Here is a 24036-nt window from a genome sequence, read left to right as displayed (position 1 = left end):
GCTCCGAGCTGCATCCAATCAGAGCTGCAGCAGTGAGCGCGTCATCCTGTTCTTCCCCAGTGATTTGCTTATTGAATAAAGGTACATTTTTTTGTTCACATTTACCTGTTTATTAAGATTGCTGTCAATGTTCATTAAAATAAGCCCTCCCCTGAAAATAAGCCCTCTGGTGTTTTTCTGTCCAAAAAATTTAATAAGACAGTGTCTTATTATCGGGGAAACACGGTACATGTTCGGAAATGGGAAATTTGAATAGTAAGAACAGTAGTACTGCATACACACAATCATGAGCTGTGTTATGAAATGTACAGGCACGAAGATTTTAAATTCAGCCAACAACAACTCAATGCTAATTTGATTAACAAAAGAGTTCACAGGCAGCTACCTGCATCTCTTTCCCCATGCAAATAGGGAAGCTCATCCTTACTGACCTTTTCATTTTTAGGTATTGGTAAATTTAAGTTGCCATATTTCCATATGAAGTAAGTCCTTCAGATCATTTCATTTTTAACTGTAAGATGTTCAGAAAATAGGCTATCTTCCAATACTTTAACACATGTATATTCACAGGCACAGTAACATAACTGTCAAAATATTTTGGAGATACCCTATTTCCAGAGCTAAGGTCCAGCAAGCAGGCTGTGCCCTGAGCTTGGCATAACAACAATCCTTTGCGCTCTGGATGATCTCGCCCTCTGGCAAAGTATTTTGCTTTGACCAGCACCAGATGTTCCTTTAGGGATTTATGGTTTAGCTCCCCTATTTCCCAGGGATCTGAGAGCCAAAATCTATCATATCTCTTGATATGCTCATAATCCCTGTTCCCTGTGACTGCCAAGTGAACCAAACCAGGTACTGTACTCTTGTTCCAAGGTTCTGCACCCTACTGCAAGGCAATCAACTTGGAGACTGTTCCCACGGGACCCAGGAAGGCCTGCACTGTCCATGCATGAGCCTGCTGCGGGAAATGCTGCTCAAGACTGGAGAATGATTATGTCATGGTCCAGCCCACTTGTAGCTTTCTATGCCTTGCCCCAGCAGGTTAAACCCTCTTCTTTAAGAGGGGGCAATTTCCACCTGCAAGCATCATTTTCCTCACTCAGCAATTAATTAAAGTTGTTTGTGTCCTGACTCTCCTGTCTCTAGCCCAATTTTTTGTGGCTCTGGCCACCCACAGGTTAGAAGCCAGTTCCAGTCCAGCTGACATAACTTACTTGACTTTCTGAATCCATATGCAATAGTCTGAGATATAGAGATCATTTAGAATATATGCTGGGTCATTTTCTTGAAAAATTTTGTGAATATCCAAGAGACACTTCAAAGTAGCACTTCTTCCTGGAGGAACACAGAAAACACAAAATCACAACATTATTTCAAAAAGGCTAGATGATGCCCAATTTTTCTTCCACTTAAAATTTAAAGCTTATTGGAAACAGGGTAAAAGGACATAATTAAAATATAATATATATAATAAATATATATAATATATAAATATATATAATAAATATATAATAAAATATAATATATAATTAAAATAAAAAAACATAATTTGTGCAGAACAATGTTTCAAGACTTAGAATATTGCATTATTGCCTAGGAACATATTGGTACTATTTGACTTTATCAAACGTATTTGTTCCATCATGACCCATGCCTAGGATGTACTCATTCATCAAAAGAAGCCAAGCACCCCCTGCCTTACTTTGTATTTGTTCTCTTTATATCTGTCCTACACACACACCCACACACACACTCACATACTCACATTCATACCCACACACACTCACACACACACACAACCTACATGGAACCAACACAGTTTATAACATTATTAAAACATGACAAAACCTCAATATAATGCTATTTATTTAAAGGTATCCACTCTAAATTGCTTCCCATGGAGACAGCAGCTTCAACATTACTATAACTTTAAGAGCAATGTGGTCCCTCCTGCCATTGATGAAGCACCTCCATTCTTCAATAGACTGTTTCATGAACTGCGGAGGCAGCCAACCTCCTGATACTGAGTCTCTCCAAACCTAGGCTGATCCTCAGATGACAGATACCCAGCTTCTGCTCATATACTTGAAGCTTTTCCAGTCTAGGAAGACTTGCTGGAGCTTACAATCGGCCAAAATACCCTTTGAGAATCAAGCATCAGCTCCTTGCCACAACAAGACATGAGAATGATGTTTTAGTGGATACTGGATAAACAATTTTAAAAATAAGCAAATGCTACAATTCAACAAGAATTCCCCATATTCTAAAGTTCATGAGAGTCCTTTAATTTAATAATTATGTGGCAAATTACTAAATCTGAAGCATGACTACTTCTTTTCATCTATAAAAGAATATTTTGCCTTATGAACTGCTTAATGGTGATGAAAAATGAAGTGTATATAAATTTCATGATGATACTAAATAACTGCATGATCACTGCCAGTCATAATAAACTGGATATCAACACCTTAAAGAAACCCTACTCACTACCACCAAACATTGGTAACACAAGCATAACAGAAAGTCCAGCAAGCTTCTCTGTTTCTGATGACAAAAAGTTAAAAAAAAAAACCCAAACCACCACCTCACACACAACTGAGGGAGGGAAAATACTCCGAAATATACTGAACATCAATAACACAAAAGAAGGAAATTTTATTCTATCTGGAAAAGATGTATAAAACAAACAAACAAAACAAACCCTACAGGATTGAAGAAAGAAATGATTCTTCTTCAACATTTCTACCCTATGCTCCCCAACCAGTTCCCTCCCCCTTTCTCTCTACTTCTCTATAAGGAAAACCATAATTCTTCCACTTAGCCCAGAATAAAAACTCTGGAGTCCCCTTTGAATTTACCCATCTCACATAATGCCATGCAATCTCTTACTGAGTCCTCTTGTAGGATGTAGTATGGTAGTGATGGTAGAAGGACACTAACATTGCTAGTGAGTGATTTGGTGACTGCATATGTCATCTATATCTTCTAAGCCACTGTCATTTGCCACCATCCTAATACAGGCAGCTACTCACAGAATCATATGCAGACTGTGACTCACCATATTAACAGCATTCTGGCCAATCTCCTTGACTTCTCTCTTCCAACTTCCCCTGAGCATTTACTACTAGAAATATTTTGTTTTCATCATTTTACCATCTCTAACTAAAATTCTTAAATTCAAAGGGATTTAGAATAAGCACATAATATGGTTTTAAACAAAGAATCACAGAGTAAGAAGTAGAAAGGAACTCAGGGGTCATAGTTTAACCCACTCATTTTTACAGTTGAGGAAAGGGAGGCCAAGTGAAGGTCAATGGCTTGCCCAAGTTCATACAGGAAGTCCGAATTTTCAAACCCAGCTCCTCTGACTTTGGATCCCACACTCTCTCCACTGAGACATAATACCTCTGTTGAATTTAAAGTTATAACAGGATAGTTAAGCAGGAAAGAAAAGTAAGCAGTCAGAAATATGAACTGGAAACCAAGACTACTGGAACTAGAAATTTAGATCAGAGTTACCTTTATAAAAAGTGAGAACTGAAGACATGAGAATGGATCGGTATTTGGAAGGAAAGACTGTACAACAGAAGCAAAATAAGGAGATGGTAAAATTTCATTATCTGTCCTTCCTCAGCATCCATCCATCCACCTACAGCAAATTTCCTGTTTGGGCGTTCCTCTTCTTCCCAATATAACTTAAAAAAAACCTATTTGGTTGATCTTAACTCTCTACCATCTTCAGTATGTCCTGACACTTCTCACAGAATTATTTACATGCCTTCATTTACATGCCTTTCTAAAATTCAGGTTGGTCAATGACTTCTTTGTGTATCCACACTAATCTCTTTAGAGGCCTTTTCTATCTTCAAAATTTCATCTTTAAGAGCTTTCCATCTCTCCTGACTTGACTTTGCTTGAAGAATTTTGGTCCATGGGATCCTGCCTATCCTTCCTCTGACCCCTTGAAATCTGCCATTTCTAGCCTTTCTTCTTTCTTCATGACAAATTCTAAGATAAGTGGTTTCTTTCCCCAAGGCTTTCTAAATTCCCCTCTCAACAACTATATCCTGCTTGATGATCATTCCCAGCTTTGGAGACAACAGTTTCAACAGAGTAATGAGTCAAAAAATCATATCATGAGGGGTAGTGGATGGCACCTGTAATGAGGCAGGGAATTCAGGCTACCCCTTTTTAAAATGCAGTAGAGAAATCAAAGAGAAAAATATGCCAGAACCACAAATGGTATCAAGAGAAGGGGTTCAGGCTCGCTCTTTTTTAAGACAAAGGTTCCATCTTCCAGGAACTGAACTTCCTTGGACTGTGTCTATGATGGACCCACATTACCTTTAGGGGGTCAGTCTCTAGAAGACTGCTCCGTCCCAGCAGCCCCCTCCTGTCAATGGTGAGTCCCTGCTGGAACCTCCATTCTGAGGAAGTGCCGAGGTTAGCCATTCTTTCTTGGGTCCCCTCCTGACGCTCCAGACTTCATCACCACACTATTGGGCAGGTATCCTTTCTTTTCCCCTTCCAGTATCCTTTTATTTGTTGTTGTTGCTAAGTTGTTTTTCAGTTGTGAGCAACTCTACATGACCCCATTTGGAGTTTTCTTGGCAAAGACACTGAAATGGTTCAAAATTCCTTCCCCAGCTCAATTTGTACATGACGAAACTGAGGAAAATAGGCTTAAGTGACTTCCCCAGTCACACAACTAGTAAGTGTCTGAGGCTAGATTTGAAGTCATGAAAATGGAACTTCCTGATTCCAAGCCCAGTGTTCTATCCACTGCACCATGTAGCTGCACCCCCTTCCCCCATGGTTGTTTGTGGTTGTCCCCATTAGAAGGTAACACCTTGAGGGTAGGGACTGTCTTTCTTTCTGCTTATGTTTGTATACTCAGCACTTAGTCTAATGTCTGGCATAAAGTAAGAGATTAATAAATAACTATTTCAAGTCAATAAAACTTGGACAATAACCAAGGTAACTATCTTAATGATAAGATTCTCCTGAATCCATTAACTAACATGCAAACGATGTCAACTAAGTTGATTGTTCTTACCTTAAATTAACTTTGTCCACAGAAAGGAAAAAATCATAGGTAGAATTAACATTTTACTTTAGGGAGAATTAAGAGTTCTTTAAGTTAGAGATACATAGTATTTATGAAAAAACATCATTTCTAGCCCATCACAAGTTGTATGGCTAATAATTCTTCTGGTTACTTAGTGCATTCTATTCCCTCACTAGCTTTTCCTAATATTGGAAGATGTCCCAAGAAAAGGAGATTTTTCAGTTTCCAACAGATATAATGACTTCCTGGGTTAATTTCTATCAGTCTTACAGTATCATTGTAAATGTGAGTCAGGTTCACACTGTTCTAAATTAGGTCAAATTGGTTGTTTGGAATCATGAATTATTAACAGATTTGTCTGGGAGACAATGTATATTGTCATAATAACCAGCAAGAAACCTATGAAGTCTCTTAACTACAGACAATTAAAAACTATCTAGGTCCTAAATCTGGGCAGCCTTCTGTGGGATTTTAACTCAATCAATTAAGTAGGCAAGTATCAATTAAACACCTTTTGGGTACCAGGAGGCACTGTCCTAGGTACAAACTAATATTTTCCAGTTTCTACCTTTGTTTTCAATTATCTACACTATATAGCTGACTCTATGTACTTTACTGTGTGCCTAGTCCTGCCCTCTAGAGGTTCCAACAATACAGGACAGTGAGAACTAACTAATGGTGAATCACTATTGATGATTCGGCTAAGAGTTTACAAAGGGGGGGCGGCCAGGTGGCTCAGCGAGTAAGAGCACTGGTTCCAGTGTCGGGATGACCTGGATCAAATCCGGGCTCAGATACTCAGCACCACACCCAGAAATAACTGGCTGTGTAACCTTGAGCAAGTTACTTAACCCCAATTGCTTAAAAAAAAAAAAAAAAGTTTACAAAGGGGACCGTTAGAGAAAAACACTTCAAAATACAAAGAAACTCTTCCAACTGTCTTAAAGATCACTAAGGCTCTGTCTGTATAGTGTGTGTGCTAGAAATGTGTCTGGACAATAAGGATGGCTGGGTACACTATAAATTTACCTAAATCTTGGTAATACTCTCATTTCTAGCAAAAGATCACAGATCAAAAAAGACCTTTCAGGACATAGAAAATCAGTGAAATTATTTTCCTGTTAGTTTAAAGGATGCTTTTCTATATCCTCTGATGAATCCTCTGAAAGGAACTGAAAGACCAGTTAATCATAACTTGAATAAATACCGGAAAATGGGGTAGGAGGATTAAAAACCCTGGCAAATTAATCAAAGTTAAGAAAGATGTGATGATTTTCCTTTAATTCAGGGCACTGGTAAGAAATTACACATGTCAAATAACTAACAATAAATATATATGTATATATATACATATATATATATATATATGCAGTTGTAATTTTAAGTCCTAATATTTTACAAAATATTAAACAAGCATTTATTAAAAGTCCTCTATGTGTAAGGCACGTGCTAGCCTCTGGGAATACAAAGACCCAAACAAAACAATCCCCATTCTAAATAAGAATACCTTTTCTTCTGAGAAACTACAAAAAGTAAACAGATAGATAAATGCCAGCTAATCTGAGGAGGAAAAGAGAACTGATAAGGGAAAAGATCAAGAAAAACTTGGTATAGGAAGAAAATCCAGACTGAGCTGGTGTGGACTCTAGGCTTTGGGGGCCAGCTCCTGTGAAGGCACAGAGACAGGAAGTAAAACATGTGGAACAATAACATGGGAGTTGAGGCGAGAAAGGTCCCTTGGAGTCAGACTGTAGAAAAATGTTAAAAAGTCAGATAGAGAAATTAGCACTTTATTCTAGAGGAAACAAGGAGACACTGAAGGTTTTAGGGAAAGTGATACAATTTAACCGTTATCTTTGGAAGATGACAGAGCAAGAGGAAGAGACTGGAATGATTTAGGATGACAAGAGTCAATATGTCAATCAATAAGCATTTATTAAGAACCTACTATGTGCCTCACATTATTCTAGGCATGGGGAAAACCAAGACAAACAGCCCCTGACCCAAAGAAAGCTCCCCGAATCATTGTGCAGATGTAACTGACAAGTACCGGCAGAGGATTAAATGTGAGTGCAGTGAAGGAAAAGGAAAAGCTCAGCATGGAAACAGTCTGAGGCTGCAAACCTGGATGAAGGTGCTGATGGTTCAACTCTTTTCTTTTTTTTTATAACTGGGAAAGATAAGATTTTCTTTATATATATATATTTTTTTAAAATAAATTTTATGTTTATTTTTAGTTTTCAACATTCATTTCCACAAGATTTTGAGTTACAAATTTTCTCCCCACCACCCCAAAACCGAGATCCCACTGAATATCCCCTCCCCCAATCTGGTCTTTCCTATATCCTCCCCCATTCCCCCTCCAACTTTCCAGTAGGCCAAGATGGATCTCCATACTCCCAGTTCCAGCAGAGCTCTACACTGACCTTTTGCTTTTTCTTTGGCATTTATGGGTTTATAATTCTGGAAACCACCACAGCTGCTGGTGATCCACTCTCTGGAAGTCCCTCCAGCCACAGCTGGTCAGGGCACATGGGGCTGGGCTCAGCTCCCAGCACTCTGTGATCAACCCTTCCTGTCCGCCTGCTGGACTGCCTTCAGCAGGAAGCTGGTTTCTCTCAGTCACTTTGTGGGTTCTGTAGCTCTAAAGTTTGTTTCAAATCATATTTTATAGGTATTTGAGGTGGTTATGGGGGGAGCTCATAGAGTTTTCCTGCTTCTATGCCACCATCCTGCCTCTGCCCCGCAATGGTTCAACCCTTAAAAGAAGTAAGAATGTCTGGAACAGGAATCGATTTAGGACAAAAGAAGACCATCAGTTCCATACTGGATAGATTCTAAGTTTGCGATGTCTAGGATATGTTGTCTAGGTGGAGACGTCCAGTAGATGGTTAGAAACGCACAAGTGGAGTTCAGGAAATATTAGGGCTAGACAAATTCGGAAGAAAGAACTGAATCTGTGAAAGCCAATGAGAATACCAAGGAAGAGAGATAAGGACAGAGCCACAAGACACTCAAGCGTAAGGGACAAAAGTCAAAAGGTCCTGGTAGATAGGTAGGGAACCAGAAGACAGCAGTATCACGGAAGCTCAGAGAAGAAAGAATGTCCAGAAGGTGTTGGTCAGCAGTATGAAAACATAGCACAAAGGAAAATAAGGACTGAGAAAAGGCCATAAATGACAAAATATGTAAAATCATTTATAAAAGAAAAAAAAACACTAGCACAAATCTCCTTTTACATGAATCCTACGAAAGATTTTTTTTATTTTTTGTGACTTGAAAATATGCGCATCAATAATAGAGAAAAGGTAATTATAAAATAAGACTACAAACCCTTTTATCAGATTTTAACTTGACATCATTTTGGTTAAAATCAAAGTTTCTCATCTTTAAAATTTTAGATGAAAATTATTTCCTCCCTCTCTCTCTCTCAGAGACTGGTTCTAATGCAGGGACTACTCACTGCCTGATCCTATGATTGGCAAGGTCCTGGGCCATTTTATCCCTCCTTAGGTAACCAGATGGTCCCCATATTCCTGGGGTTCAGCAGATAGATGCCAAACTTAGTTTGGACAACAAATCTGCATAGCCCACTGAAGCTCAGAACTCCCAATTTCAAGATAGCCTACAACCTCAGGTTTCCCAGCAGCTGGTTTTATAAGTGTAAGCCACACTCAGTCTTTCTTTTTTCTTTTTCTCACTGAATCAGCAAAAAGAAAAATGAAAATTATTTTGAGGGAATCCTGACTGCATTACTGAATTTATTTTCATATTCTTAAAATGACCTGCATAATGAAATTACTCAAAATTATATAATAGCCATCATTTAACAGAAAGTAATGGAGAGCTGCATAGACATACATACTAATTTTTTAAACTTTCATTATTAGAAGACTGTATGAAAGAAAGAAGAATTTAAACTGGTTGTTCAAAACCTGATAACCAACTTCACAGTCAAATAACACAAGGAGGAGAGGAAGTAGAAGGAGCAATGAGGAAGGGAGAGATGGAAAAGAGTAGGAAAGGAGGAAGTGAAGACAGCCCAATGCTTCTGTGAATTTTAACCATAAATTTTTACTGTTGTTTTCTTATAAACTACAAAGCTAGTGGAAAAGACTTCCTATTTCATGAGAAAGTAATATGAGCAAATCAGTCTGAGTCTACCTTGTATTTTCATTTATATCTTCAATGTACAATTTTTCACATTTGCTCCTACATTAGAATATTAGCTCCTTGAAGGCAGGCAGACTGGCTGTTTTTGCCTTTATATTCCCAGCCCTTAGCACAGGTCCCAGTACATTGTAAACACTTAAAAAATTGCAGGATACCAGGATGAGTAAACTAGTTCACACCTTCAAGATCATAATCAGGCAAGTGCATAAATCAGGTACGCAGATAACTCCAACACACATTACAAAAAAGTGTCATTTGAGATACAAAGTGCTTTAGGGAGTCAAAGAATAGAGAAATCTTATCTAGAAAGGAGATTAGTAAACTCTTCTTGGAGATGGCATTTGAAGTAAGCCTTCAACAATGACAAGGACCTCCAGGAGGGCACATACACGGAAGAGGAGAAAGGGCATTCCAGGGAGAGGAAATATGACAAAAGCTTCAGCAGCAGAATAGCATGAGTAGTCAAAAATCAGCTAGGGTACAGGTGGTATGACTCCATTTTCTCAATCCCAGATCAGGACACGCACTCTGATAAAGGATTTTCTGATTTGTAAATCAATGATTTATATATACTAATGACAGCCCACACTGTCCCACCTGCACAGAGATCACACACAGAGCCAAAGGCATATGGCAGATGGGCCAGCATACACATTTTCAATGAGTAAGTATCACTTACAAACTGTGATTCTCCATCTTTCATGACAAATATTTTATTAAAATGTTTCCTTACTTCATTTTGCTACCAGGTGCTGAAATACTGTGATTCAGGGAATAACTGGGTAAAACAGAAAAGGAATTATTTTAAACTGTGACTATTCTGGATAATCTAAGTAGGCGTAGCCAGTATAAGAACAGGCAACCACGGGCTGGAGATAAAAGGTGGGGGTCAGAACCTAGAGGGCTTTCAAATGGAGGGTAAGGAAACTGAGCTTTATGACAGTGGGGGGCCATCTAAATCCTAGAGTGTCATGACAAGAGCTAGATATTAGGGAGATTACTTTGGTAGTTTGTGAACTATGGATTGGGGAGATTGGATTCAAATCTTAAACTGAATCCATTACTAGCCATATAACTATAAAGCATTATATGAATTTTTACCTTAACTGGGTGAAAAGATACTAATTAGGCTACAAAGTTCCAGTTCCTTTATCATTACCATTCATGTATCTTGCCAAGAGCCGATTTTTATTACTGTGATTTATCAATATTCTAAGAGTACAATTAGGAGTTCACACTTTAACAAGCAAACTCTTTTAATACAGTCAGCTGATAAACATTTATTAAGTGCCTACTACATGCCAGCACTGGGGTACAAAAAGAGCCAAAAGAGAGTCTGTGCCCTCAAGAAGCTCACCATCTAATGAAGGAGACAAGAGGCAAACACACATGGAAAACAAGCTCTAACTAAGAGAGGGAAGGCACTAGAATTCATAGGGGTTAGGAAGGGTTTCCTGTAGAAGATGGAATACTAGTTGGGACTTAAAGGAACCTACAGAAGTCAGTAAGAAAAGAGTAGGAAGAACATCCCAGGAATGGGGAACAATCAGAGAAGACACCTGAAGTATCTTTTCTGTGGAACAAAGAAACCAGTGTCACTGAACTAAAGAGTAAATTGCTGGGAATAAGAAGTAACAAGACTGGAAAGGTGGGAAAGGAAGGTGGCTCTAGATTATAAAAGATTTCAAATACCAAAATGAGGATTTTATATTTTGTTCTAGAGGTGATGGGGAGTCCCTGGAGTTTACTGTCTAGAGGGGTAGCACGGTCAGACCTGCACTTGTGGAAAATCACTTCAGTGGCTAAATGAAGAAGAATATAGGAACGGAAAGAGACTTGGGGCAGGCAGACCCCCAGCAGGCCACTATAATAGTCCAGGTGTGAAGGCGTGAGAGCCTACACTAGAGTGTGGCAGTGTCAAAGGAGAGAAGGGGGCAGATGTTGCAAAAATGAAATGGACAGGCCTCTGTCACAGATTGGATAGCAGCAGTAAGAGAGTGTCAGGCCCAGGGTGACTCCTAGTTTTCTGTCCTGAGAGGATGATATTACCCAGAGCAGGAATAAGGAATTTAGAAGGCAGGGAAGGTTCAAGGGAAAAAATAAGCTGATTTTTGGACAAACTGAATTTAAAATGTCTGTCAGTCATCCAGTTTGACTGGATATGTCAAAATCAAGCACAAAGAAGTCTATTATACTCAAGATGTTTCACTTTAAATTGGGTTTGTTTTTTTTTTACAATTTCCACTTTCCTAATGATTAATTTAGTTTTTAAAAAGGAAATACTAAATATGTAAATATAATCTGAACAAGTTTTTCAGGTAACATCTGCTTTTTTTCAATCTATTAAAACAATTTTTTTTAGGTGACAATTATTTTCACTTCTAATAAGAGGTTTAATTTTTAATGTCAGAGTTTGTCTCTCGCAGTTTCCTATGTGCATTTATTTCATATCCATGCTTACAGAGAACAGAAGAAGGTTGAGTATCTAGAACCTTATGATACCCTTTAAATCTTACTAGAAGAGAATCAGCAATGGGAAGAAGGGCATGGAGGGGAAAGGAATTCCTACCACTCATGCCACTACATGATGAGTTAAATATCAATGTCTTGCATTTTATGTGACGTTAAGGTCAAAAATCAGAGTACCTAAAACAAGACCACTAAACTAACATAAAAACAGGGTGTGTATATTTAAAGTAGATAAGAAGTGACTATCACAGAGGGAAGCTGAATTTAAAAATCACTTAAAATTTAAAAGCAACCTGGAGTTCTAGGCAAGAACACTCTATATAATCTAGTTCCCAAAATACAGTAATACAGCTTGTAAGCCCTAAAGTAAGGGCTTACAAGTCATTAAATTAATTAATCACTGTTTCTGCTAAAAAAGGAAAAATCTCCAACTAAACCAAACAGTGTGTGCTGCCCCCTAGAGCCTGTGCTAGAAAATCAGGAGGATTTAAGGCCCTTTCCACTCATATCCAGTCTCCTGGTCCCACTCCTCATTTTCCAGGTGAAGGCCTAGAACTTCTCCACAAACACAAAAGGCTCTCTAATGTCAGCTGCTGCCAACAGGTGTGAAAGAAAACTGAGTTCATCATGAGAAATGTGGCACCATCTCAAACATCACTCCAAAACCTACAGAGGAAATGTCTGTTCCTGGAGGCCTGCAAGGGCAAATCAATTAAGTCCACCTGGCTTCTGGTTCCCCAGGAACCTAAAAGGAGCCCACCAGGCTATACAACCTTAGTACAGCACAATGCAATGGTTCCCTGGCCCAGGGCAATGATTTTGACTTGGCCATCCAGTACCAGGTCTGGTTTCACATATTAATTTATATAGGTTGTTCCTGAAAAACCTCTGGTCCCCACTACACGGCCTCAGGCGGACATTCTTGTCCATTCAACTGTGAGTTCCTTGGGGCAGGGGCTGATTTCTGCCTCACTCTATCCCTAGCACTTTGTCCAGGGTCTGGCCAGAACAGGCACTTAAATTTCTACTGAGAACTGACTGAGCATTACACCCAGGGAGTCATTAACTACCTGTGTGACCCCGAACATAGAACCTGTCCTCTCTATCTTAGTAAAAGTAAAAATGAATAAGGTAAAGAGGTAAAGAGCTTCCTGAAAAATAAAACTGCTAAAATATTTCCTTATCATTAACAAGTTTCCTAAAAAAAGATCTACACAGATGAACACATAAACCTCCAAAATGATGCATGCTAGACGTGCCCAGGAATGCTTTGTTACAAGGTATGTGAAGATAGAAGACAGCAAGCTGGTTTGGGAGAAACAACACAGATGTTGGCTCATGGGGTTGAGAGAGGGAGGTAGGAAGGAAAGAGGTCTGAAAGGAAGCTGTCACTTAACAGCCCAGGTTGGGAAAGACCAGTAATCACTCTGCTGGCCTGCATTCAACAAAGGAGTTTTTGCCTTTTTGGAGGGCAATTGGGGTTAAGTAACTTGCCCAAGGTCACATGGCTAGTTTTTTGTGTGGGTGTTAAGTGTCTGAGGCCGGAACAGAACTCGGGTCCTCCTGACTCCAGGACCGGCGCTTTACTCACTGCACCACCTAGCCGCCCCGGGTTTGCTCCTTTTCATCCACACAATGCTGCCCATCCTACTTTTTAGAGTTACTTTGGACAGTCCCTCTAATACTGATTTCTTTTTAAGAGTAGTTTTTATGTCAATAAATGCATACTATATGTGATACATGTACACCAACACATCAAATATGATCTACATGTATATGATATGGAGGCATATCTAACAGCATTTCCAAATCTGACCTAATTGTAATAACCCAATGTAAGCTTCTCCCAAAGCACTATTTTTCTTTAGTTCTTAAAATATCTAAGTGTAATAGTCATTCTAATGAGAAAAGGAATCCCAAAAGGAAGAGGAAAGATACAAGAATTGTTTAGAATCTGTAAGAGAGTATAAGAAGTAAGAGAGCAAGAATTATCTTCTTTCGGTATTTTATTAACATGAAAGAAATAGTTATGCCAATCTTATTCATGACTTAGATATCTCAAGCAGGAAAAATAGATTTGATTGCATTAAAATTGTATAGGAAACCCAAGAGCCAATTAATACATCAATAATAATTTAAAATCACAATAGTTGTATGCTTTGTACTAAAAGGCAGATGATATGAAAAGGCCTACTAGCAATTTCTACTTTCACCCTAATTTGTGTTTATTTGATTTTTTTTTCAATTTTTCTTAAGAGTGAAAAGAATTGGGGTGGCTAGGTGGTGCAGTGCATAGAGCACTGGCCCCAGGTCAGGAGGACCTGAGTTCAAATCTGGCCTCAGGCACTTGACACAAAAAACTAGCCGTGTGACTTTGGGCAAGTCACTTAACCCCAACTGCCCTCCAAAAAAAGAAAAAAAAAAGAATGAGAAGAATTGTCAAATGTCAGAACTTGGAAGGGTCTTGGAAATGATCTGGCTAAGTCAATTCAATAAGCATTTAGTAATGCTACTAGATGCAAGACATTATGCTAAGCATTGGAGATCTTTAAAAACTGATTACAAAAAATTCCTGCCCTCAAGGAGCTCTGCATTCTACTAGTCTAACCCTTTCAGTTTAGAGATAAATTAACTGATCCCATGGAGGTGAAGGTCACAGTGAAAACCAATGACAGACCTAAGCTACAGCCCAGGTGTCCTGACTCTTAAGCACTAAAAAAAAGGATAGCTTCTATGAATCACTGGAAAGGTGGGGAAATGGAGAGCTCTGGAATGTAATAAATACTTCTTCTACTCTAATGGTTTTTACAATTTTTTGTACAAAATTGTTTTAGACTTTTTTAAATCAAAATTTTGAATTTGCCAAAACTGTTGGTACAAAAGAATTTATAATAACCAGGGTTTAAAACTTAAAGCCTAAAGAGTATTTTCTTAGGGTTTATTAAAAACTTACAGAGGACCAGAAATAAGAATGTAGTTCGATTTGGAACGAACATCAAGTTTACTTTTTGGGGGGGTTGGAGGGGATTCCATCCAAAAGTGTTTTCTCCCAGGTCACTAATGATCTGTTAGCTGCCGAATCCAATGGCTTTTTCTCAAGGCTCTCTCTTGACCTCTCTTTGGACTCTGACACACTGTTAATCTCTCCTCTCTAGGTGTTCTGGACACCACTCTCTTCTGGGACTCCTCCTACCTATCTGACCACTCCTCTGTCTAATTTGCTGGATGTTCCTCCAGGATGCATTCTCTAACCACAGGTGTCCCCCAGGTTTCTGTGTTGGGTTCTCTTCTCTTCTCCCACTATGCTACTTCACACTTGGTGATCCCATTAGATCCCACGAATTTAATTATCACCTCTATGTTGATGATTTCAAATCTACCTTTCCTGTCCAACTTTTCTGCCAACCTCCAATCAGGTATCTCCAGCTGCCTTTCAAGACATCTCAAACCAAACGTCCCGCAGACATCTTAAATTCAATATGTCCAAAACAGAACTCATTATTTTTTTCCCCTTTAAACCCACCTCCCTCCCTCCCACGTTCCCTATTACTACAGAGGACAACACCATCCTCTTGGTCCCTCAAACAATCTAGGAGACATCCTGGACTCTCTCTCACCCTGATACCCAATCTTGTTGCCAAGGCTTGTCCATTTCACCTTGGCAACATCCCTCAACTGTACTCAGTCCAGTAACACTGGCCTCCTGACCTCCTTGTTGTTCCAGGAACAAGACTCCCATCCCCTGGCTTTGGGCATTGTCTCTCTGGCTGTCCCACATGCCTGAGATGCTCTCCATGCTCTGCTTCCACTACCGACCTCCCTCCTTCCTGGCTTCCTTTAAGTCTCAACTACAATCCTATCTCCCACCGGCAGCCTTCCCCAGCCCCTCTTAATCCCAGTGCCCCCCCTCTCTTCATCATGTCCTGTTTATCCTGTATCTGGCTTGCTTTGTATGTATTTGTTTGCACGCTGTCTCCCTCATTAGACTGTGAGCTTCTTGAAGGCAAGGACTGTATTTCACCTCTTTTTGTATCCCCGAGCTTATCAGTCCAGGGCCTGGCACACAGTAGGAGCTTAATAAATGCTGAACTGAAAATAAATATATATAAATAAATTAAATAAATATATTTATATAAAATATATATAAAAATTGAACTGAGCCTTCATACGATTTCATATATTAACAAAACTAATTTATAAAAAAGAAAAACTATCATCTGAATAGTTTGGAAAAGGAGTAGTCTCTATAAAAACTGGTTACTAACCCAAGTAATGAATGATCTTTTAGATTGCTATCTAAGGTAAAAATGACAAACCAGTTTTTAATTGGTGACAAAGACCAGTCTCCTGAAGGTGTGCTCTCAAACGAGCTTCCCTGTGTAAAGTTCTGCTAGCAGAAGGTTAATTCATTAGCCTTCATAAAACGTCTCTAGTACAAAGCAATTTCTAATAGCCTCAAGATCCCTCTCAAACGTTTGTGCAATTTTAAACAGAATTTAATTTAAACATAAAAATACTACTGCCAGAGCAAAAATGAAATTTTCATATCTATAAAATGACCAGGAAAATAAAGAATATAGCAGAATATTTAAAGTGCTTTAACAATGCAGGCATTTTTAGAAATGGTATGTGCTGAAATATATGTTCTAGTAGGGACCAAGGTATATCTTAAATTGTATTATTAAACTGTAGAATTTTTATGGGCCTAGGGTGAGGGTAATACCATTTCAAACTATAATGAAATGTAAATATTAATACAAAAAAAGAAATTAGGATTAACTAGCACATAAATCACATATATTAACAGTTTAAAAGTGTCGCCCAGAACCCAATACACAGAATAAGAATTAAAATTATAAAGATACTTAGAAAACCTTCTCCCTTTCTGCCCTTTATCCTTAATTTTCAAATGTCTAAGAGAAGATAAGTGACATTTCCAAGGGGCCCTGTGGCAGATCTGTCGGAGTAAGTGGCAAGAGGGCCCATGAGAAAGACAACAGCTACAACCTACAGGGACTCATCTCAAGTGGACCATCCCCATCTTAGAGATCGAAGTCACCCTTCAAACATCCCAAGCAGTCTGACCTGAGAGCACAAAGAAGTCTTCTCCTACCACACCCAAGCCCGCAACCGTCTTCAAGGCACTTCCTATCTAAGGTTTGGGGAAACAGCTGCTTTTTGGAATGCTAGATTTTCAAGGTCACTATACGTAAATGTACATATGTTAATCAGTCAAGCAGCTGAAGGTGAGCTCACCTGATACCAAGCCAGTGGGCTCTAGAACTAGGAAGCTAGACTCACAGTAAAATACACAATCCCATCAACAAAGACAACTACCACCACTTTCCCCATGGGAGGGCACCACTAAGGGACCAGCTAGGAAGTGTTCCCTCTGCTTGTTTTCTATGATACAAAATAAAAATGACAATAATTTTTTTTAAAAAGCACACAAGCAAAACTGATGGGCTCACTGAGCTACACTTGCTGACATTTACTTAATACTGAAATTGGCAGACTGTGCAAAGTGGTCACCCATTTTATAAGCAGGTAAACTCTGGTTCTGAGAAGTTCAAAGACTGGCTGGTGGTCACTTAGCAAGGAAAGGTTTGAAGAGGAAACCAAACTGGGTCCTCAGGAAGGGCAGTCTGATTTCCACCATACCACATTGCCTTTCAAACCTTTAAACAGAAAAATATTACTGTCAAAGCAAAAATGAAATTTTCACACACACACACACACACACACATATAAAATGACCAGAAAAAAAAAGAATATAGAAACATGCCAACAGAAATGCACACCTTGCATGCATGTGTGTGTGTGATTCTGAGTGTGTGGCCTCCATCTACCAAGGCAGCATCTGATGTGCAACTTGTAGCCTTCAAGGACTGCCAAAGATGCTGTCTAAACAACCTGCCCAGCATCATAGAGCTGATGAATTTGAGAGGCACAAAAAGCCAGCTTGAAGCCCATGGGCGATAAGAAATGGCGCTACTAGCAAACAAGGCCATAGCCACCCAAGAAAGGCCAGAGAAAGCAAGAGTGAAGCCTTCCGAGCCACTCCCCAGCGTCAAAGAAAACTTCAGAGTGGCCAGAACCCCAGGAAGAGGACCTCTGAAGCCCTGGGGCACAAGATCAACCAGCAGAGTGCTGCAGTACTCATACCCAGACAGCCCAGATGCTTTAAGAATCTGAGGTCTCTAGGACTCTTCCGACAGACTAAATCGAGAGCTGTGGAGATCTCAGGCTCTACACTCTAAGATCTAAGGGAGCCTGACTTAGTGTAGGAACTGAGGGGATCCAAGGCAAGGTCAAGGAGGGCCACTCACGCCACCCACAACAGAGAGAATAGCCCCAGTTCTGGAACTAAAGCTAGTGAGATGGATAAACCAAAGATGACACCAGTCAGTATAAAAATTACTATAGCTGTCAAGATCCCCCAAAAGCTTGAGCGAGTAACACTAACAACTGCAAGCAGAGACTCAAAGCAAAAAAATAAAATAAGAATTTTTTCACAAGGACTAGATGAACAGAACGGCAGAAAAAGCAAGAGATTTTAAAAAGAAAAGAAAGAAAAGCCTGGAAGAATTAGAAAGAGTTTCCAAAACTAGTAAAACCTCACTCATTAACAGCTTCCCTAAAAACCATAAAAGATCAAAGAGAAATCATAAGACTTCGTGAGATAAAAATATTACAATATTACACTTTGAAAAAGAAGGAAAAAAACGTAAGATATCTGACATTAAAAACCACTAACCTAGCAAACAAGTCAAGAAGAAACAATTTAAAAATCACTGACTCTCTGAAAATAATGATTAAAAAGCCTCAACAATATTTCAAGGATTCATAAATGAAAATTACCCAAAATTAATACAACCAGAGGACAAAGGAAAAAAAGAAAACATTTACATGAACTCCTGAAAAGAACTCCAAAAAGAAAAATCCTAGGAACGTCAAAGCCAAAATCCATGATTCCTACATCAAAGAAAAATGTTAAAAGCATCCTGAAAGAAGCAGTTCAAGTACCAAGGAGTTCAAGCTTCCAGTACAAAGGAGAGGAGATTTTAGATTACAATATTCCAACAAAAGCTATAGGTTTACAAACCAGAATAATTTACTCTCCCAAGTTGAGCATATAATCCAATGTGTGTGTGGGGGGAAGGGGGGCAAGAATAGACTTTTAATGGAATAGAGGACTTTCAAGCATTTCTGCTGAAAACACTGAAGATAAATATGGACTGTGAAACATAAACATAAGAGTCCAGAGAAACAGAGAAAAGTAAATTTATTTGAGCAGCTAGAAGGAGCTTGCAATGGTAAGGGAATTTGAAAATCTTCCCTCCCTTGCCCTCACTTGGATTCCAACAAGAGAAGCTTGCTTAGAGGAGGCTTGTTGTTCAGGAAGGCCCACACCTTTTGTTACTTTGTAATTAGGCAGTGGGTCCCGAGGGTTGTGATGTCCTCTAACCCTGGAGAAGGCTGTATATACACTCCCTGAAGGGAGGTTTTGCTTTGGGGCTCACTTATGGGAGGAGTGGTGTGATTTAGTCAGATGAGACACTGGGCAGCCATTGAGACCCCCAGCTTTGAAAACACAGATGCTGGTGCTTCTCTCTCTAGTAACTAACACTGTATGTATGTAACGTTCAGATAGCTAGAAGCCCTGTCCGTTGAACTGTGTTATATTGTCTGTATTTTTTTGTCTGCTTGTAATTTCTGTTTGCATTTTCTGAAGTTCAGGGTGCTGACTTTTCCCCCAGAACCAAGTAAATGATATATATGTTTGATTAAAGTAAGATTTTTAACCCCTTTTGAGTTGCTTTCCTTTAGAAAAGCAGATCAAAGAACCTGTGCTAACAGCCATCCTGGAAATGCTAGGGTGCTTGCTATAGAGCCGTACGATGATGTGACGCTAACATCCTAATAGAAGCAGAAGAAACATTCAGAATGTTCACTATTCCTACACTACTCTATTAATCTATCTTGAGGATAGATTGATTCTGTTATGAGAGTTTAAAGAGTAAAAAAGGAATGAAAGATAAAAGGAATACACCAGCTTAGAACAGAGAAGGAAGCAGGTGAAACCTGATGTTTTTTCTAATTGGGATGCAGAAGAATATACAAACACTGATAAAGGGGTGGTAGGACTGGGCATCAGAAGCAGCTCATTCTTATCTAAAACAAAGAGTTGAACACAAACACACACTCAGAGTTTGAACATCAAAGTCATCAAAGAAACAAGTAGGGATAAGAAGGAGGGCTGAGAGGAAGGAGGATAAAGAGAACAAACCTTTTAATCTCAAAGGAAGTCAAAATAAAACAAACAAAAAAAACCCCACCAAAACAAATGAACTAAAAATTTAAGGGTGGCATGCCTTAGATTTTCTTAGACAAATGGAGGTCTGAACAAATTGATATATGAAAAATTATTGTGCCATAAGAAATCACAAAAGAGATGATTTCAGTGAACATTAAAGTAGTAAAAACATATACAGAGTGAAGTAAACCAAATTTAAAGGGAAAATCAAGTCTGATCCCAAAAATGAAATGCATACAATAACAGCAAATATTACAAATGAAAAAACCTATCACTTCATTCAAGGCCTCAACTGAGATTTGGAAGAATAAAAGACCAATAACATTCTGTGTCAGTTTTAGGGTTAAAGTTCATACAAAATTCTGTGATGCTGGGCAGGTTGTTTAAATAGTGTCTTTGGCAGTTCTTGAAGGCCACAAGTTGCACATCAGATGCTGCCTTGGTAGATGGAGGCCACACACTCAAAGTAAAACCAGCTTCCAAAAAGCTTCAAATGATGCATGTGTGTGTATACATAAATTGTATGTATATCCATGAATGTGTATATGTTTGTGCTTATTTGTTTTAAATTCTAGGATTCTGATGGCTACCTACTCCCTCTGGAGGATAATAAGTTTTATTCTATGAAAAAAGAAAATAATAAGAGTAATTACTTCCATCTGTATACAATGATTGTTCAAATTCCAACAATGAAATTAAGCTTTAAACATTTTAATTATAAGAACATTTTATCATTGTCAGTTCATACTACAATCACAACGACTAATTATTTTTAAAATGAAAAGAAGTCCTAAGCAAAACAAACCCTAATGATATACCAAAAATATTTATGGCTCTTTTTGAGGTAGCAAAGAATGGGAATCTGAGGGGATACCCATCAATTAGGAAATGGCCACACAAGTTATGGTATGTGAATGTGATTAATACTATTGTACTGCAAGAAATGATGGAGATAGCCTAGGAAGATTTATATGCAGAGTGAAGTGAACAGAACCAGGAAGACAATTTACAGAAAGGAAGCATGGTAAATGTGTGCTAAAGACAAACAACTCTGAAAGAATTAGGAACATTATTCCAACTCTGTTCATTTTCATTAAAAGTTACTAATTTCCAGAAAACATTACATGAAGAAAAACCCTTAAACAAATGGCATGATTTCCAATTAAAGACTCTAAAAACATGAGTATTACCACCAAACCAAGTACACACCTGATCAGTGTAATGACTATGATCCTAGAAGACTAATGATGAATCACACTGCCTCCCTTCTGACAGAGGTGAAAGACTCGGAACACAGAATGAGACATATTTTTTTGGACATGTCCAAAGAGGAACTTTGTGTAACTTGACTACACGTTTGTATCAAGAGGTTTTTTTCATTAGGGGCCTTAAGAGGGGGAACAGGGGAAGAGAAAATGATTGTTGTTGACTGAAAAAAATAAAACATAATTTAAAAATATATAGGTATGCACACTTATATAACATGTGTATGTGTATATGTGTCTGCTTAAATTTTTACACATGTCCCTAATGGGCTCAGGTCATCTGTCCCAGATTATATCTAAAAAGTACATATTTTATGCAGACGATGGAAGACCTAACTGCTGAGGCACTCTGAATGATCTCTGAAGGACTGTGGAGAATAGGAGCAGGACTGTGAGGACGGGAGGATTTGTGTTTATAATCAACAACAGAATCCCAACTCAAAAGATCACAACAGGCTGGAACATAAAAAGAATGCCTTATACAAAAAATCAAATTCCATTGAACTCTATAAAGAATTGAAGGACATGTAGCGAGTGTGTGTGTGTGTATACACATATATGCATAGCAGTTAGCAGAATATAAAGTGAGTTACTGTCACTATGGTTAAATAATTTATTAGCCAATCTCCAAAGCTGATGATGATGTCTCACCATCGTACGGCAATCACCTTAGATTCACAAAGGTTGTGCCAGTGAAGCTCGAACTTTGGCAGGGCATATCAATCTGGAAAGCCTTCAAGTACAACAGTGGCAATAAATTCGTGGTCTGGTTCCCTGAGACTGGTCTAGCTAAGTATCACCAGGTTGGCTACAGGGCAATGAATTTTTCCTCAAATCTCTTCTAGAAGATTGTGACATGCAGGGATAGAGGGAATGCCTATATGATGGAACCACAAATACCTGAAGTATATAAAGCCACTAAAGAGGCAACAAGATTTACCAAGGGGAATAAACAGGTAAGCATATTATAACTCATACCATTTAACTAGAAAAGAAGTGACTAAGTAGAATACTATAGAAGGACAGAAATAACACAATATATATCATCACTATTTATGAGAGCAACTTACCTGCCTCCTCCAGGATCAGAGGTGTAGAATTCTTCCACTGCACTGAAAGATGGGAGAATCTTGACTATTTTAGCATGCAGAAAAAAGCATCTTACCTAACTGCAGTATCTTTACTGTATCAACGTGGGCTTTTGTCACCAGCTTGAAATGCCGATAAAGTGGATAACATAAAACTCTTCTTCCAAAAGAAACCAGGATTTCATGAACATTATTCCAACTCTGTTAATTATCATTGAAAATTATTAATTTCTAGAAAATATTACATGAAGAAAAATTCTTAAAACAAATGGAATGATTTTCAATAACAGAATCTAAAAATATGAGCATTATCACCAAAGCAAGAGAAAATACCAGCAGTTTTGAATTTAGAATATTTTAACTCTTAATAATAAAATATGTACTTGTTATCTTTATTATTCTTATTAGATCAATATGTCATATCTGCTCTTTCCATTGCATAATGAGGTCATAAGTAGACTTTAAAAATAATATAAAGAAATTTAAAACGTGTGCCATTACAGAACACATGTATATGAGATCTATTAAAATGATTTATATTTAATATTTCCCCCTTTCTGGAAAGTTCTAGATACTGCAGATGGGGATACAATCTCTCCCTTATGAATTATATTCACTGTCAGTCTTGATAAGCAAAGAAAACTCCTCATTTATTTAATGTTTGTGGAAATGAGAATCATAGGATAGTCACTCAATATATGAACCAGAGGCAGCTAAGTAGTGTAGTAAATTAGAGCCCTGGAATCCGGAAAATCTGAGTTCAAATTCAGCCTCAGATACTTACTATGTGACTCTACAAATCACTTAACCCCAACTGCCACTTCAAAAAATGTGTATGTGTGAACCAGATTCCAAAAGTCAGCAATACAATGTTTTTCTCTTTGAAACTGGACAAAGAAATAAAAGTTCAGGTTAATTTAAATAAATTTCTTAGATTCACCCCACTCCCTGCACTGTCACAGCTATCATCCCAAATCCAGGACATCACTCAGGTTTAGTCTAAGCAGCTCCTCTTTGTCAACTTCTTGGTCTTCCCTTCCAATAACTGTATCTTGCATACAAACCAAGAATGGTTTTCTTGACCTCTTCTGAACATGATTATTTACTGAATCAGATTAAAGTTTCTTACACTAGTCCTTAAAAGGCTCCATGATTCCTACAAACCTACCTGTCCACATCTCCAAAAATAATGGGAAAGTGCTTTAGGAAGGATAAAGTGCTATTCTAAATGTCAGAATTATGGCATAGTTTGTACATCCTTTTTCAGATATGTAAACATAGCTTCCTATCTTGTGCATGTCCGCCCTAGCTCCCCTTTGCTCATCATACATACCCTTATCTCACCATCAGGACTTCTGCTCCCCTAATGCTCTCCACTAATGTTCTCAATCTTCCTCAAAACTCTTTTCAGCAAATAATCCTACCTGGTTTCAGTCACTTCCATTACTTCAATTAATCTTACTTCCTCAGGCTCTGTAACTTATAAGATGCAGGTAACTGAACTAGGAGCTCCTCATAAAGGATTCCTGCTTAAATGTTATTAAATTACTGGTACCAAAATGTGGCACAAATACATTAAGAGGACTTGCAAAATGCAATTTCCATCAAAAAAAAAAAAAGAATCAGTCAAATTCTCTAGAAAGAACTAAATAATCT

General features: G+C 38.3%; 1 protein-coding gene across 1 annotated transcript in view; it reads right to left on the bottom strand.

The window, feature by feature from the left end:
- The window catches only part of SHQ1 (SHQ1, H/ACA ribonucleoprotein assembly factor), a 106263-nt gene that overhangs the window by 45652 nt on the left and 36575 nt on the right, over positions 1-24036 (bottom strand). The window contains exons 9-10 of the mRNA XM_069084090.1: positions 22458-22581; positions 1215-1335 (exon numbers count right to left, since the gene is read on the bottom strand). Of these exons, the coding sequence (XP_068940191.1) occupies positions 1215-1335; positions 22458-22581 (245 nt within the window). The remainder of the gene's footprint in view (positions 1-1214; positions 1336-22457; positions 22582-24036) is intronic.

This window comes from Petaurus breviceps, unplaced genomic scaffold (assembly GCF_028583685.1).
Source record: "Petaurus breviceps papuanus isolate PSGF00001 unplaced genomic scaffold, PetGlider_PUasm1.0 174, whole genome shotgun sequence".
Taxonomy (NCBI): Eukaryota; Metazoa; Chordata; class Mammalia; order Diprotodontia; family Petauridae; genus Petaurus; species Petaurus breviceps.
The sequence above is the reverse complement of the archived record's forward strand: the minus strand, read 5'-3'. Positions and strand labels throughout refer to the sequence as shown.